The sequence below is a fragment of the Phyllostomus discolor genome, chromosome 6 (assembly GCF_004126475.2).
Source record: "Phyllostomus discolor isolate MPI-MPIP mPhyDis1 chromosome 6, mPhyDis1.pri.v3, whole genome shotgun sequence".
Taxonomy (NCBI): Eukaryota; Metazoa; Chordata; class Mammalia; order Chiroptera; family Phyllostomidae; genus Phyllostomus; species Phyllostomus discolor.
Window position 1 is genome coordinate 15885207 of NC_040908.2, and position 17540 is coordinate 15902746.

At 58.1% G+C, this 17540-nt stretch overlaps 1 protein-coding gene across 2 annotated transcripts in view; it reads left to right on the plus strand.

The window, feature by feature from the left end:
* Positions 1-17540, plus strand: part of TOGARAM2 (TOG array regulator of axonemal microtubules 2) — a 46376-nt gene that overhangs the window by 16748 nt on the left and 12088 nt on the right. For both annotated transcript variants that reach the window (XM_036027792.1, XM_036027793.1), the window contains exons 7-16: positions 1496-1542; positions 3823-3989; positions 6499-6649; positions 6866-7030; positions 8612-8765; positions 9501-9606; positions 10316-10551; positions 12591-12749; positions 15645-15762; positions 16127-16221. In XM_036027792.1, the coding sequence (XP_035883685.1) occupies positions 1496-1542; positions 3823-3989; positions 6499-6649; positions 6866-7030; positions 8612-8765; positions 9501-9606; positions 10316-10551; positions 12591-12749; positions 15645-15762; positions 16127-16221 (1398 nt within the window). The remainder of the gene's footprint in view (positions 1-1495; positions 1543-3822; positions 3990-6498; positions 6650-6865; positions 7031-8611; positions 8766-9500; positions 9607-10315; positions 10552-12590; positions 12750-15644; positions 15763-16126; positions 16222-17540) is intronic.

Here is a 17540-nt window from a genome sequence, read left to right on the forward strand (position 1 = left end):
ATCTCTATTCTAGTCGCTCACGAGGGAGATTGACAACTAAACCATTGCCTAGAAGTGCTAAGTGCTAAGACAGATGTCTGCTTGCCACTCTGGGGATCCCAGGGGCAGGCGACCTCAATCAGGCTGGGAAGGCTTCCTGGAGGAGGTGAGGCCCAAGCTGAGTTGTGAAGGCTGTGGGAGAGTTTTCAAGAAGGAGAAGGGAGAGAGATGTGACAGAGAAGTGACTGAGGCATTTCGGGAGCTGCAAGCCTCCCCTGACTGCCATGGTCTCCTGGGACAGGGGTCCCGTGGGTCTGGGCAGGCACTGGAGTAGGCTCTCCTCCCGCCTGTCCTCCGGTCACCCCAGCCTGGGTCATTCTGCTGAGTGTGTCCTCTGAGGTCAGCATGCAGGGTGTCATGTCCCAGCCCTTTTGTTGTGGTTGTTACCCTGTCAAACCCTAGGGGGTCCTGGTGTCCATGCAGTTCCCACGAGATGAGAAAAGCCACGTTGGATGACATGGACCTGGTCCTCGTGGAGTGGAAGCTCTGGGGGTGGGGAGGCAGGGATCGTCTTTTGTTGTATTGATGCTCTGTCCTCCCAGGGTCTAGAACAGTGCTCAGCACAGAGTTACGTGCTCAATGCGATGCTCAGTGTGGTGCTCAGCACGGGGCTCATTCAACAAATACCTGTTGAATGAGCCCTGGCTGGTGTGGCTCAGTGGGTTGAGCCCTGACCTGTGAATCAAAAAGTCCCTGGTTCGATTCCCAGTCAGGGCACATGCCTGGGTTTCAGGCAAGGTTGCCAGTAGGGGGCATGCAAGAGGCAACCACTCATTCATGTTTCTCTCCCTCCTTTTCTCCCTCCCTTCCCCTCTCTAAAAATAAACAAATAAAATCTTTAAAAAAACAACAACCAAGTATCTGTTGAATAAGTAAACGGTGCTGCCTGTTGCAAATACTAGCAATTAAAACCAGCACAGGAATGTTCATCCACTCCCTCCCGTGGGCAGTTTGGGGCTGAAGGTCAAAGACAAACAGTAGGGATTGCCCATCAGCTGTGAAGGGGGTCAGTGCCTCTTGGGGTACATTGGGGGGAACGTAGGGGTCAGGCTCTCATGAGTGGGGGGCAGTTTGGAGGACTTGAGCTCAGCCTGCTCTGAGCTGGGAGGAGACTTAGCCCTGACCTGACTCAGTTCACAACAGGGGTGGGCTTCCTTTAAGACGGAGCAGTTTCCGCTTACTGATTGGCTTCTCGGGGAACTGAGGGTCCATGCAGCCAGGAAACGGGGCTCAGAGCTGTGTCTGGACACCCCGCCTGACCTTGAGTTTGCGGAAGGAGCTGCATTACTGTAGCTCTGAACCTCTGCCCAAGAACCTCTTTACAGGGCCCCCTGCACAGTGTCCCCCACCTCAGCTGTCACCCCGTTCTCGGGCCACCTACCGCCCAGTGCTCCTCACGGCAGCAGCTTCCCCTTGCCTGTGCTCACGGTGCTTTTCTCTCCCCCGTTCTTTTAAGATTGGCTCGGGAGAGTGGGCCTCGGGAGAAGACCCCTAAGTCTCTGGGTATGTACTCTCCATGCGCACCCCCACTTGTCATTCAACTCTCGGGTTCCTGTGCTGGGTCATGGGGTCAGAATTAGGGCCAGGAGAGACCCAGGAGCTGTCGGACCCACGGCCCTCACTTCTCGGATGGGGGCGCTGATGTCGGCTGTCGTGCCACCCTGGGGGCCCCGGCCGTGCCCGAGTGTTGACGGGCACCAGCGTGAGGAGCTTCACAAGGACCCAGCTGGGAGAGGAGGTGCTGTCCCTGTTCGGCTGGAGAAGGGACGGCTGAAGCTCAGGGAGCCGGCCCTGGCCCTGGTCCTGGAGTGTGGAGGGCCAGCCTGTCACGTCAGCACGCGGGTCCGCGGCTCTGGTGCTGCACACCACGCGGCTGGCTGGCACCGTGTTAGGCCAGGGGAGGAGGAGGGTATTCCTCTCCAGATGGAGACGGAAGTTCAGCCACAGCCCACAAACCCCCAAGTCAGCCAGGCGGTTTCGGTGTCAGGGGAAGAGGGCCAACGGGGCTGGGAGGGAGGCAGGGAGATAGGCTGAGACGAGGGAGAAGGAGGCTCTCCACCTTGGTGACCCAGCTGGGGAGAGGCAGGCAAGGTGGTCTGGAGCTGAGCCCTGGGCAGGTTAGGTGAGGGGACCTTGGCAGGGCACCCTGAGCCTGGCCTCACCAGCGAGAGGGGTGGACTCCTAGTCCAGCTTCCCGGCAGGCCACTCTCATAATCAGCTCGGCAGGCGGGTCAGCTGGCAGGGTGCAGGCTGTGGCCCAAGAGGCCCCAGGGGCAGGATGAGCCGCTGGGCCCGAGAGGCAGGCCTGGCACAGAAACCCCTGTGGCAGCTGCGTCCCCCCTTCCTGGGCTGGGCTGTGGCGGTTGAGCTCAGCAGCCTGGTGTGACGCATCCCGGCACCCCCAGGGTCCCCCAGAGCCAACCCTGAGAGTGCTGGGGTGGGGGCTTGGGGCAGGAGACCCCGGTCCGTGACCAGTCCCTCGTCTGCCCGACCACCTGCTGCTTGAGGAGCCGGGCCCCCGCGGCCGGCCAGTGGGGGCAGGAGGCTCGGACAAGGCTTTCCCGGGTGTCCCCTGCAGGTGTAGGTGAGGAGGGGGGATTCAAAGCAGCAACGTCCTTAAAGGGCTCCTTGAGTCTCCAGTGGTCAGCTGGGGGTAATATTGCCCAATACCTGTAATGCCCCTGGCCCAGAGGGGCTCACGTGGTATTGTCTGGAGCTGAGGGCTGCCCCAGGCCTCGTGGCTTCCTGCAGTCCTAGCCCTGGTCAGCCGGCACCAGGGCACCCGTGCCCTCGGCCCCGCCCCTTACTTCCGGGCAGATGGAAGGCTGGCCAGCCCCTGCCCTGCTTGCCATTGATCCTCCTCCGGGGCCCTGGGTGCTCCTGGCACCAAGCAGAGGGAACCTTCCCAGAAGGCACGGGCCGGGCAGAAGACCAGGGTGACCTGGGGGCTCCTTGGGGCCCCAGACTCAGACGCCCTTTCCAGCCTCAGGCAGCCCCAGAGGGAGTCCCCCATCCCAGCAGACCCCTGGTTTGCAGGTGCACCCAAGGGCAAGGAGCTCCAAATTCTGTGAGCGGGAGAAACTGGTTAGCATTTCTGTCATTGAAAGGAGACTAACGACCCTTGCCCTGCTTCCGTGATAAGAAATGTACTTTTAAAATCACTCGAGTGGGGAAATAAGGAGTGATGAAGGAATAGTGTGGATTTATGTCATTTCGAGATGCGTCTGTGTCACAAGAGCTTCTGAGGGTCGCTGGCCCCAGCTTTCCCGTCTACAGCATGGGGGGACTGGAGCAGCTCCCTGTCCCTCCGTGCTGGTCACAGTCTCAGACTGGTGCACGCTGGTGTGAGACGGCCAGCGGGCTCCTTTTATTTCCTCCTGAGGTGCTGACCTCCCAGGTGAGACGGGTTTATATTCTCAGGAAGAATCTTAAACCTCATGGGAACAGGTTGGACGGCCCTGTCTGTGCTTCCTCCCTGCCTTCCCTGTATTAGGGTGAGGTGTGCGGTCGTCACTGAGCCAGTGAGTGAAGGGACGCATGGATGTGTGACTGGAGGAGGGTGCTGGTCTCTGGGCAGCCTGTGCCATGCCTTCTCTGTCCGGTGATTTAACTGGGGTCTTTTTCCACCCAGGCAGTGCTGGGCAGCAGAATTGAGAGTGGGGGCTCAGGCACTAAAGTGACACATCTGTCACAGGGTCATAGAGCCTCGGGGCTTCCCAGCGGGACAGCTGCTGGTCGGGGTGCTGGGTGTCCTCAGTTCCCTTCTCGTTCTTGACCCCTCAGAGCCCAAACCTTTGGCCCCGCCCATTGGAGACAGGTCTGCCGCCCCTGAGAAGCCCGCTGTGCCTTCATCTCCGTCTGCTCCCGCACAGACAGCCTGCTCCTCCGGCCACAACGAGGAAGCCCATCCCCTGCTAAAGGAAGAGGACCAGAAGGAGAGCAGCACCAAGGTACCTGGAAATCCAGAGGGGGAGGGAGTCGGGGTCAGAGCGGACCACTGGCTGCACGCAAGCGTGTTTCTGAAATACACCAGTGTGGGTCCAGCTTGAGAAATGCAAGACAGAGCCTTGAGGCAGCTGCCCCAGTACTTAAAGCGAGAACCTGCAGACAGCCTTTGGGAGAGAAGGCTGAGGAAAGGGGAAGACGAGAGAAGAGGAGGAGGGGTGAGGGGACTAGGTGCAGGGGAGAGCACAGGGTGGGGGGAGCCATGGCAGCAATGAGGGAGCGAGGGAGGGCGGAAGGAGGTCACTCGAGGTTCACAAGGGGGCAGGATGTGGAGGGGAGCGCAGAGGGGCTTAGGTGAACCAAGCCGAGTAATCTGAGCCAACACCCAAGATAGCAACCCAGAGGCAGCTGACTGAGACCGGTATTGGCCAGAGGCTGTGCTGGACAGGCTGACAAATAGCTTGCACTTCTGAGGTGACCTTGGCCCAGATGGTTCTCTTCCCTGGTCTGAATGAGTTTAGTGAAGCTGGGAGAGTCACTGTGAGGGGTCCCCTGCTCCCCCTTTGGCACAGAGACGTGGAAGTGCACCACACACGCCTCGCCTGCCGGCCGTGCGCACTCGAGGTGTTAGGACTCAGTGCAGTGGTGAGACAGCAAGGTGAGGGCCCACAGTGCTCCCGCCGAACCCTAGTCACTCACTCCCATGGTCACACCGGAGACTCACACCGGAGACCTCAGCATTGAGAATGACTTCACCTCCCGCCGGCATCTCAAGTTCAAGCTCACCGCTGTCTCCTGCTGTTCTACTCCCTCTGTCTGATATCCCGCCTCCAGCCTTGTGCCCCTTCTCTTGCAAAGACAGTATTCTCCTAGAACTTGGATCCTTCCTTGATAGGATCTTAGCTCTCTGTTGTTTCTTTCACCGTAACACAGCAGAACAAAACCAGAACCCGTTCTCTCCTGAGCCCACCGCAGCCAGGCCCGAGCCCCCACTGCCGCCCTGAAGCAGCTCCCGTCAAGGCCACTGATGACCGCCGCTGACCCAGGGGTGGAATATCACAGCCCTCTTCTAGCTCCGCCCTTCGGCAGCCTTTCTGGCACATTCTAGGGACGAGGGAATTTGAATTCCCCACCTAGGGACGGAGGCTTCTTCCTCCCTGGTCCTCTGCCTACATCGAAGGCAGCCCCTTCCTGGCCAGTCCTCATCTTGTTCCCGGCCTGTGCACGCCGCGGGCCTCCAGAGCTCAGGCTTCGGGCCTCTTGTGCGTTTATGCTGAGCCCTGTGGCCTGACCCACTGGGCGGCATCAAGTACCGTCTGTCTGCTGAGGACTTCTGAATGTCCCTCCAGCCAGGACCTCCCCGGACATCAAGTAGCAGTTCACTTACATATATAACCCTAAGTTATCATACATAATTATTGTGTAAATTATAGATATATTATATATGTATATGCGTGTGTATATGCATGTGTATATATACGTGTGTGTGTGTGTGTGTATGGATGGATACTCACCATCCTGTTTAGTATCTAATTATCTTTGAAACTTACCTTTTTCAAAACTCAACTGTTGAAACATTACCCCCCCAAAACCTCTCTTTCTCAGTGTCCCCTCTCAGTGAGTGGCAATAACAGGCAATCCCAGCCGTCCGTCTGGCTGCTCCAGCCAAAAGCCTCGGCCCGTCCTTGCCTTCCCGGCCCTCCCCTCACACACCTCGCACGTCAGCCAGGGCAGCGGGCTGTGCTCTGCAAAGGTGGGCTCTGCTCTGCAACGGTCCAGCCCCGGCCAGGCTGCCAGCCCTGGTCCTGCTGCCCCCGCACAAGCCCGTCACCCCGTCGCCTGGGGACTGTTGGTTCTATTTTTGCGGCTTCTCCTGAGTCTTCAGTTATTTCAAAATCGGTTATAAAAAACAACACTGAGAACCCCTCTGCCAGTGCAAGTCAGATCACGTCACTCCTCTGCGCAGAACCCCCAGTGGCTCGCTGTGTCCCTCAGAGAAAAAGCCCAAGTGCTCAGCCTGGGCCACCGAGCCCAGCGTGCACTCCCTCCTGCCCCGCCAGCCTGTGGCCTGACGTCCTCTGCCTCGGGTGCTCCAACCAGTGTCCCCCTCACTGCTCCCTGCACACCCCACGCATTCCAGCCTCAGGGTGTCCGCATTGGCTGTTCCCTCTGCAAAGAACACTTCTCAAATTCTGCATGCCCTGCTGCCTGGCTTCAGTTCCCTCTCCCCCTGCACTTCACCTCCTCAGTTAGCCCCCCTGGGCCCTCCCACCTGAAACAGAAGCCCGTCCCCCTCTGGGCCTTACTTCCTGCCAGCGAGCATTGCCTGTCCTTACAGACCGGTCTGTCTGTTCTTTGTCCCTTGGGCTCCTCCCTCCATGGCAGCTCATTGGGAGCAAGGACTTTGTCATTTTCTTTTCAGAACAGTGACCGGCACATGATTCAATGGATGAAGGTATGGAATGCACAGCTGGGTCCCCAGGGCTAATGGAGTTTGCCTTGACCTTGTGCCAGATCCAGGTCACCATCTCCAAGTCCGCCCAGGAGAAGATGCGGTCAAAGCAGATGAAGGGGCTGGCCGTGCTCCAGAGGGCGAGGGAGCCGGAGAGGGAGCGGGAGCTCATGACCCAGAGCCTGGGCGCCCGCAGGACCTCGGCGAAGGAAGGTACTGGGAACCTGGGGCAGGAGTCCCTCGGGCCGGGGAGGCTTCTTGGCCAACGCCTGGGCCCAAAGAGCGGCGGCCGCAGCTCCCCACAAGGTGCGGGCAGGGAGCCGCACCAGCTGCCTTGAAGCCTGCTCTCCGGCCCGTTTCCAAAGGAGGGCACGGGGCCGCGGGTCGGACGGAACCGGCTCTGTCCTAGGGCTTTCTCTGCCTCCACAGGCCTGCTTCCCCTCCGGAGCAGGGGGGCCCTGTCTGTGCCCACGGGGATAAGCAGCCCACGCAGAAACAACGTCGGTGTCATCCCGAGGACTCGCGCCAGCCGGGCCTCCCTGCCCAGCATCCCCGTCAGCAGGCAGGAGCCCAGCTTCGCCCGCCACGCCTCAGGTGGGGCCCAGACCGGCCGGCGGGGGGTGCGCGTGTCCCTCTTGCTGGGCTGTCTTTGGATGTGGTGGGCACGGCGTGGGTGAACGTGGCTGCTCTGCTCTGCCCGGGTTAGAGTGAGGGTGGTGGTTCCCCTCACCAGAGACAGGAACAGAGTCTGGGAGTCAAAGCATCTGTGGGCCAGGCTGGGGACCCAGGGTATCCCCCGCTGGACTTATGTGGTGGGTGGACAGGTATACCCAGCCTGTGCATCATGTCCTGGAGGACTCGCCAGAGCACCAGGACCGAGATGCTAGGAAACAGCACCCACAAAAGTAGCTGGAAACACCAGGAGGAGGAAGGGAGAGGCTTCTGGGAAGACCATGGGTTCCTGCCTGTGGCCTCACGAGACGTCAGGGCCAGACGGTGCTGGGCACAGACTGGACCTGAGGACCCAAAGATCCTGTGAGATGATCAGGAAGGGGCCGAGGGAGGCCCCGCCCCCCTTCTGCCAGAGGAATGTCCTTTTTGCCTCTCTTTTTCTGCCCGGGGCCTCCATGTGAGATTTCACTTAAAGAGGTTCTGCTGCAAAGACACATTGAAAACCGCCAGCCTGGCTGAGAGTTCCTTTACATGTGGGGTGTGGTGGGGCGCCCATGGGGGAGCAGGCACCGTTCCTGGGGCAGAGATGCACCGGCCCGCCTCCCCTCCCGTTCTCCCTGCCCCCAGGCCTGTTGGGTCTGCTTCGGCCTGCCCGTGAGACTGGCAAACCCTGCGTCCTTTCCAAACAGAGACCTCCCTTCCGACTCGAGACTTCAGAGGCTGGCTGCAATTTTATAGGGGCGTTTATGACACTCTTCTACTCTTTCTGTGACTATTTACCGTATTTTATGACAAACAATGTCAGTTTACCAATGACGGTAGTAACATAAATTTCTCTTTAAAATGAGTGGGTGTGGGACTTGGAAAGTGGTTTAAGTTGAAGAAAAACGCCTACAAGGATTTTGGTGCGGTCAGTCCTGCACGTGGGGCCGCATCTCGGCCGCAGGCGCCTCGAGGCTTTCCTGTCCCCTGCTCCCTCGGGCCACCTGCCTCCGATCACCTCCCTGCCCTCCGGCAGCTTCACGGAAGGACGGAGAGTGGGGTGGGGGTGGGGACAGAAGCTGATGACCTCGGCTCCTGGCTGGGCGCGAGGGTAGAACACGCCAGTAGGGAGCCATTGCTGGACACGCCCACTGTGCTCACCCGGCCACAGATAGGGCAGGGCTGGGGGTGCGTCGTCGCTGGCTGTGTGGGTTTAATCACACGGCATTACCACAGATGATGGTAGCACATGGGGGCATTGCAGCACATCGCAGGCCAGTGAGCTTCTACAGCATTATTCAGGTTGGCGGAGGCAGGAGTGGAGGGAGACGATAACAGGTGGACAGGTGGTCTGCCTGGCTGCCCAGGGGGCGGAGCCCAGGTGCTCGCTTCTTAGCCCTCCCCAGTCCCTCCCCTCGGATGCCCGTCAGCGCCCCCTAGAGGTGGGCTGAGCACTGCGGGCCGAGCCTCGGGTCCTCCTGGTGAAAGCTCCCGTGTTCCTCTTCTTCTCCGTGAGCGCAGCGAACTCACTTCCCGCGGCGCTGACGTTGGGGTGGCCCGAGTGGGAAGACGAGGAGGACGAGATGGATCCTCGGGCCTTTAAGGAGCCGAGGCCTTTCTCGAACCCGGAGCTAGCGTTGATGGATGCCCTCCAGTGCCTCGACAGCAGCGACTGGTGAGGTGACACCTTCCCCTCCGTGCGCTGTGGCCAGGGGAGGGCTGCAGAATCGCTCCTGCCCCCTGGCTGCCCTCCTCTCCGCCTTCCCCCACCCTGCAAGGGCCTGGTCCCGGGGAAGGAGGGGTGTGTGTGTGTGTGTGTGTGTGTGTGTGTGTATGTGAGCCCAGCCTCCTGTGTCTGCCTTGTGACCCCCACAGCCCAGCACACTGCGCTGTGGCACACCAGTGGGTGTCAGGCGTGGCCAGTAGACACGTGGCTCCACACTTCCCTAGGGGTGACCTTCCTTAGAAAGGTCACAGCCCTTTGTTTCTCCACATCACATTCGGTCTGCCCCCTGAGTCCCTGCCACTGCGCTGGGGGACACTCGGTCTGAGTCGGGAGCAGAGCCAGGGCTTGGGGTCCAGAACATTTGTGGGAAGCCCTCCCTGTCTCAGTCCTCATGTCCCGGTACCTTCTCTGGAGGGCACTGGCGGCTTGTGTCGGGTGTGCTCCCAGGGCCTGGGGGTGGGCTTCTCCTATAGGGGAGGCTGAGCCAGGGGCCCCCTAAAATGGCTTTTACTGGACTATTAAGGTTTCGGCCTGGGTGTTACACCAGGCCACCTGCCTTAGGGGCCACCAACTCCCACCCTGCTCTGTGAGAAGAGGGCGGCCGTGTGGGTGCCCCTGGCTTGTGGAGGGGTGGGGCTCCTCCAGCCCCACCTGCCCATGATGGGGCCTGGACTTGCTTCTCAGGCACGTGAAGGAGAAGGGCCTGGTGAGCATCCAGTGCCTGGCCGCCTGTCACTCAGAGGTGCTCGCTGGGAGGCTGCACGAAGTGTCCTTGGCCGTGACTGGGGAGGTGAGGCCTCCCAGACCGCCCGTGTGCTGTGCACCCTGCCTGCCCCCAGCCAGCCCCCCTTCCCTGGGGCTGCGGTCCGAAGTGGGTCATATAACAACCACGGAGGGGCCCATGGCTCCTTGGAACAGGAGCACCCCCACTTATTTCTCAGCCCTCAGCCATGGAGGTGGGAGGTAGCCACCCATTTCTCAGGTTGGAAAACTGAGGCTGGGGTTTCCTTACTTCTGTGTCACAGCCCTGCATTGTCCCCTGTGCTTAGCATGCCAGAGGGGGGTGGAGTGTCCTGGGCCAGATCTCCAGCTTTAGGGTGGCTGTAGCATTCCCCAGGCCCTTTCTCCCAGGGGTCTGGGCCCAGACGGGCAGTAAGATGCCCCTCATCACAGACGGAGGCCACCCCCCACCCCCCGGGAACAGGTTGCTCCCTGAGGGCCTTGTGCAGATCGAATTGAACATTATTTGTAAAAGAGCTTTAAAGGCGGTTGTAAAAATTTCAGATGATGATGGAATTAGTAACTATGATGATAACAACAGCAATATTTTAAACATGGAACTATTTTGCCCAGAGCTGCTGCAGGGTTTTCTTTCCAGCCTGGCCAGGCCTGGGCCAGGGCTAAGGGGAGGGGGTGGGAGGGGTGGCTCCAGGCCCTGTTCTGGAGCCCTTGACCGCGTCCAGCAGTGCTGGAGGGCCCCTCTCCCATCTCTCTCCAAGGTCACCAACCTCCGCTCCAAGGTGTCCCGCTTGGCCATCAGCACTCTGGGAGACCTCTTCCGGGCCTTGAAGAAGAATATGGACCCGGAGGCTGAAGAGATTGCCTGCTGCCTGCTGCAGAAGATGGGGAACGCCAGCGAGTTCATCCAGAGGGCGGCCAACCGGTCCCTGGGGGCCATGGTGGAGCATGTGACCCCCGCGAGATCCCTGGTGGCCCTCACCTCAGCGGGCATCTAGTATGTGGCAGCCGGTTGTGTGAGGGGTGGGGGCGGTCCAGGGAGGGGAGGGAGGGCGGCAGCCCTGGGATGGGGGAGGAGGGAGGGGATGGAGCAAGTGCTTCCCCCATTTAGCTGGGGGTGCTTCTGGTGGGCTTCTGCCCCACCTTTCTCAAGCCAGGTGGTGGGATGAGCTCAGGGCAGCCCTGAGGTCCTGGCTGGAAAGGGAGAGCTTTGTTGTGTTCAGAACTGAGGAGCTCACAGTGGCGGTGGTAACATCCCCAGGGACGGGCCTGCCTGCGTGGGGAGGGACATTTCTGATCAAACCTGGGCCGTCAGCAGAGCAAGGCACAAAATGTCTTTTTTTTTTTTAAAGATTTATTTATTTATTTTTAGAGAGGGAAGGGAGGGAGAAAGAAAGAGAGAGAGAGAAACATCAATGTGCTGTTGCTGGGGCCTGTGGCCTGCAACCCAAGCATGTGCCCTGGCTGGGAATTGAACCTGTGATACTTTGGTTTGCAGCCTGCGCTCAATCTACTGAGCTATGCCAGCCAGGGCTTACAATGTCATTCTTTAGTGGGTGCACTCAGCCCTCTGCTGGGTAGGAGAGGGGGGCTAGTGACTGCCAGGTTTGCTTTCCCTGTAGGTAAAAAGCAAAAGCATTCCTCAAGCCCTTCCTCCCAGACAGCAGAACACTGCCAACCACAAGTGGGTCAGATAGTTCTCACTCCTGCCGGGAGGCTGCTCAGAGGGTCCCGGGGTGTGGGGAGCCGCCAGCAGGCCCCTGGACCTCAGCCCGTGCCAAGGGTGAGGGGCTCAGAGCCACGTTGCCTGGACCACGTCCTGGTTATTTAACTTCCCTGTGCCTCCGTTCTCTCATCTGTAAAATGGGAATAGTAATAAACTTGTTGTGAGGAGTAAAGCAGTTGATCTAGGAAAGAGCACTTAGAGCAGGGCCTCCCCCCCACCCCCCGCCAACATGTATCACCTGCCTATTGTGGCTGCTGTGATGCAGGGGAAATTAATTGTACTTCGTCCTGGGTTCCTCCCACTGCCTCAGCTCACCTGCACCATGAGGAGAGCAGCGGCTTGTGGAGTTGAGGAGACGATGGTTGAAGGTGCTCAGCAGGGTGCCGGGCACCAAGGGCGCCCTCACTGCCACCTGAGATCATTGATCAGTGTTGCAGGAACCAGGGTCAGGTGTCCTCAGGGGAGCCCTGAGTCCCTGGGGACCCTCTCAAGGGCAGGTGCTGATTCCCAGGTGCCTGGCCCACACTGGCTAGGGAGAGTGGGAGTGCTCCTTGGTAGAGGGAAGGGCCCGGTAGGGGTGAGGGAGGGGCTAGTGGCACCGAATGGACCGTGGACAGAGAGAGCCTGCTTGATAAGGATGAAAAAGAAAGAGGGGACATCCTAATGGAGTTTCTTGTAAGATTTGAGGTTCCTGCTGTTAGGACTTCCAAGTCACCGTCAGCCTCCTGTCCCTTTCTCCTCTCCCACTTCTTCAGCTTAACAGTAAGCTCCTACTATGTGTCAGCATGTGCCAGGCACCAGTGGGTGCTGGGGATTCAACTGGGAGGGAGACTAGTTGTCCTCTCCCGGAGCTCCAGCCCCACTGGGGAGCCACAGGGCTGCACCTGAGCTTCCCAGGGGACAGGGGCAGTGCTACCCCAGGGAGCATCTAGGTCCACCTGGGGGCTCGGGAAGGCAGAGGAGCTGCCGCTCGGGTGGAAGAAAAGATGGGAATGGGCAGTTACGCAAAGGCAGACGGGGAGCTCAGGAAGGCTCGGAGAACGGTGGGCCCCAGTGTATCCGGGGAACGCCCGGTGGCTTCTCTTTTCCTCCCTGTCCCACTGCGGCTGCCATCACTCTGTGTTCCATTGTCCGGGAGGCTCGGCTCTTTCCTCAAAGAGTGCCCATAGCCCGCAGGGGACAGAGTTTGGAGCCCATCTCAGCGTGAAACGTGGACGCATAATAGTAGGTCCAGGTGTGCCAGGCTGGGGACCCTGCGCCCTACTCCCCGACCAAGCCCTTGACTGTGGTGGTTGTTTCGTTTCGTTCAGCCACAGAAACCCCTTAGTCCGGAAATGCACCGCCGAGCACCTCTCGGCCGTCCTGGAGCAGATAGGCGCCGAGAAGCTTCTCTCGGGCAGCAGGGACAGCACGGACATGCTGGTGCACAACCTGGTGAGACTGGCGCAGGACTCCAACCAGGACACCAGGTAATGGGGGCCAGGGAGCTGGGGCTGCTGGCCGGGCCGGGCCAGGGCAGGTACGGCGAGCAGCCAGCCGTGGCCCGCACAGCGCAGCCTCCCCTGATCACGTGGACGGACAGTTGGAAGGGCAGACCTGTGCCCTTTCCTGACTGTTGGCCCACGTGTCCCCGTGGTGACTGCCAGGCCACCCCAGGGGATGGCTGGCACTCCTCACCCCCATGTTCCGCCTTCCTTCTCCCTGCGGCCACCGTGACCGTGACCGTGCCTGCCCCTGTCCTGCCCCGTCTCAGCGCTATTCTCTGCAAAGGCGGCTTTTTCAGGAGATATGTAAGGAACACCCTTTTTGTTCTTGTGGATGTGACGGTGCGTAAGAAAAACCAGGCCTCTGCTCTCTGGGAATTTACCTCCTAGTGGGGCAGATGAACAATAAGTGAATAAATAATTATGATAATAATTTTGATACAGCTAGGGGATATAGAGGAAAAGACAAGATATGCCCCCTCCGGCAAGCGGCTCCCTCCGCAGGGCCCAAGGTGCGTCTGCCTCCTCACGGCAGTGCCCAGCGCTGCTCTGCGCTGGGCGCTCCGACTTCCACTGATCCGGTGGGTAGATGCGCCAGCTCCTGTTTCGGAGTTCTTTGGTTTCCCACTACTCGTTTGAGCATTTCTTTATATGCTTGCTAGCCTTTTACCAAAACAAGACAAAGCAAAACAAAACAAAACAAAACAAAACCCCATCAAAAACAAACAAAACTCCCCACACTAAACAACAAAAAAAGTTTAAAAAAATTGATGACAAAAAAAAAAAAAATCCCCAAACTTCTCTGGCTGCTCATTAGAGGGTTGGCAGGGGGCGGGGCAGGATGGAGGAGGGACACTGGGATGATTGATGGCTACCCCATTGTGTAAGAGGTGCGGAAGGCTGGCTGCAGAGAGAGGAGGGTGGATCATGGTGTATTTGGAAGGCAGAGCCCACAGGAGGTGGGTGGGAAGGCCTTCAAAGAGGGAGCAAAGGTGGCGTTTAGGTTTGCAAACTGAACGACTGGGTGAATGGTTTTGCCGTTACTGAAATGCGCAATATTGGTCGGTTCACTTTCACTGTCGGTGGGGGGTGGAAGTCTGAGTCCAGTATCTCCAGATCCAACCCTGCTCTCTGCTCTGACCTTTGTTTGACACTGGACGGTGTTGACCACACATCGTTTTCCTTCCTGGAACCTATGCTTCTCGTTCCCATGGCACTGGAGTCCCTGGTTCTCGTTGTCCCCCTGGGGCCATTTCTCCCCCCTACCTGTCCTCTGAAGGCAGGTGGCCACAGGCGTGCCTTTACTCCTTGTCCCCCTCTTGCAACCTTCCCCCGAATCGTGTCTTCACTTTCGGTGGCTCCCGCCCCAGCAAACTCCGACGCTTCCCCGCCTGTGGCTGCAGCCCACACCTTCTCAGTCCCACACCTCTGACGGTCTGAGGACCGGGTACCAGGACCTCCACCTGCCATCTTCAGCGCCAAGTGTCCCGAAATGAGCTCATTGTCTGCTCCCAAGCCTACTCCTTCGGCTGTGTTCCCTCCATTGTTAAAAGTCACTGTTATTTACGGAGCCATCTAAGATGCAGAATGGGGAATTTCACACTTCATTGATTCTAGGACACACGTTTCCTCCCCACGTTTTAATATCTTACAACCAGAGGCAAGCCACCGTTATTGACCAGGGAGCTGTTATGACTCAGGTTTTACTATCTGCACATTCGCAAACGCTCATGGTATAAACCTTTGAATTAAAATTTCACTGCAGGAACTACACTGCGAGCCTTTGTTTACTGGTTAGCTTTTCATATTTATTTTAATAAGTCACCATGGATGCTCTGTGAGGAATTGCTGACCTTAATTGCTGTTTAAAATGTCTTAGAAATATTACACCATTACTCAGCATTGAAAGCATAAAAAGTTATTGCCGACGAGAAAAGGCATGGAAATAGAGTGACAGGGTATAAATTGGATGTTAACGCAAACATTCATCATTGAAGGAATGACCAAAATTCCACATTTTCTTGCAAAAACACCACCAAGTACTTTGCCTGACCAAAAGAAGAACCCTACTCATGAGTAATGTTACCGTCTGTCCCTGAGGTGACAGGTAAAGGGGCTGTCTCCGCACATGAGGCGGCGTCACTGAGGGCAGTGAACGTTGCCCCAGGCTTAAACTGCTCCTACCTTCTCCTCCAGCCTACCCTGTCCCTGAGTCCAGGCCCTGCCTGCCTTTCTGCAAGCACACACCTGCTGATGTGTCAGGCTGTCGTATGGACGCTAGACTGTCTCCCTCCTCCAATTTACTTCCCAGTCCTGTCCCACTTGTGAGCTCCTACTTATGTTTTGAGTCCCAACCCAAGGGTCACCTCTTCCATGAAGCCCTCCTTGATTCCTTTCCCCACCTACTGCTATTCACCAGATAGAATTTACCACTCCCTTCTATATTGCCCTACTTGCACCCTTCCTCAGACTTCTAAGTGTCCCACACAAAAAAAATTATGCACATTTTGGATTTGGCCACCCAATGGAATATTATGTACCCACTAAAAAGGGTGACATGGGAAGATGGTTAGTGATAAAGTGAAAAAAGCTAGGTACAAGTTGAATATGCATTCTGATATTAATTAAATGTATACACATGGGGAAAAGGCGATAAGAAAACATGTAAAAACGTACTAGTGATTTTTCTCTTGGTAATGGGAGTGTGAGTGGTGTTTAACTTCTTGTGAATCTTGGTTTCAACTGGGTAAAGATTCTTGTCATAATTAGAAAAAGCATTAAAAACTCTCACTGTGATTAGGAACTTGTGTGCGCTTGTGCAGCACGTTTGTGATGCGTCTCTGTGGCTGCGCCTTCATCTCGCTCTTCCCTTGGTGGCAGGTTTTACGGCCGGAGGATGGTGAACACCCTGATGTCCAACACGAAGTTTGATGCATTTCTGAAGCAGTCCCTCCCGTCCCACGACTTGCGGAAGGTCATGGCGGCCATTAAACAGCGGGTGAGTCGGTGGGTGGGCGCGGGCCATGGGTGGGGCCCAGCGCTCAGCTGGCGGCCTCATGCTGGTAGGGGGGCGGGGACTGCACTCCAGAGGCTTTTATGTCACCCCTGACTCCCGCCGGCCGAGGTCATGCACTCGCTTGCCCCTTGCTCAGCCTGGTTCTGCCTCTCACCACCCGTGTGCCTGGAGGCTCCCCGTGCCTCCACATCCTCATCTGTGCAACGGGGGTCTTGACGCCTTGGACTAGCTCCCTGCACCCTCGGAGGCCCTCCCAGGGGGGAGGGGGTATGGTCTTAGGCTGGACTGTCTGGCAGTGCCCCAGAGGCTACTTCTTCTGGTTTAAGCTCTGTGTGTATTTTTCAAGGGCCTGGAAGATAGCGATGAACTGCCATCTGCCAGAGGCCGCAAGGTGTCGAGGAGCCTGGTGGTGTGTGAGAACGGGCTACCTGGTGAGGACGGGTACGGCCACTCTCGTCTCTCCGGGGCTCCACGGCCGACCCTGTCGCTGAAAGCGGCCTGGAGTGGTCCTGGGCGGGAGGGCGGACCTGGGCTACAGCCAAGACCCGGCTGGGCCTGCAGCACTAGTGGGAGAATTTGTAGGATGAGTTCCCCCACCCAGACCCTGGGGAGACCACGTCCTGGGCTCAGAGCCTGTGTTGGCGGAAGTGCGGCCCGGCACTTGGGGCCAAGGGGGTGCTGGCCCACCGGTGTTGGTGGGACGTGTTGTTGGTCACGCTCCCTGTGGGAACTCAGCGTTTCTCTGTTCCCTTGGATCAGCAGATCCTTTCGCCAGAAAAGCAGTCGGCCTGGGACTAGCTCAGAGGCAGAGCTGGGACAAAGGCAAGTGACAAGGAATGGGCTGAGACGCTGGAGGGCAGCTGGTAGGAGGAGTTAGGGACCAAGCAGGAAACTAAAGGTCACTCCTGTGCCTAAAATGTAAACTCCTCAGCTCCACCTCCGAACTCCTTAGCAAGGGCCCAGGGTAGCCCCTGCCCACCTCTCCAGGCGTAACCTCCTGCTCTCTCTCCCTCCCACACTCCTCTCCACCGGACCCAGTGGCCGTGGGCACGGCCCCTCCACGTTCTCTCCCTACTGTGCCTTTGCTTCTGCTGGTTCTTTGCCTTACACTGGGCCGTCTGTACCTAGAACGTGCCTATTGATTCTCCAAGATGCCACGAGATTCAGCTCCCCTGCCACCCTCTCCCAGAAGCTCTCTTTGACACTCTGTGCTCCCGTGTCCTCTGGGTGGACAGGTCATCCCCGTTCTTCAGTCTTCGGTCAGGCCCATTGACTTAGCTGTCCTGCCTGTGAGCCCTTCGGGCAAAGACGTCTCTCTCACCGCCTTGTCCTCAGTGCCCAGCACGGTCCTGGCACTCAGCAGGCAAAGAGTGGGGAGTGTGGGGATGAGTGACAGAGTGAGTGATGCTGGGCTCCGCGGGGTGGGCCTGGGGTGTAGGGCTCTGAGCTGGGGTGGGGCTAGCGGTTCCCAGGGGAGCCGCTCTCGTGCTGGCTAGATAGAACTGGCCCGGACTGCTGTGTACATGTGATTCCAGCCTAGGACAAAAGGGCTTCTGAACACTTCCCTAGTTACTGGAGGACCCTTAACAGGACCTCAACAACCAGGGGTCAGGATTCAGGCACCCAGCAAGATCTTCCCCGACTCCTAGATGAAACGTGCCCCAGTTATCCTGTGGTGCGTTCCCAGCCCATCACTCCAAGCTTCACTTGTCTTCTGAAAAGAGAAAGATAGGCAGGAAGAGAAACCTCTGCCCGCTGGG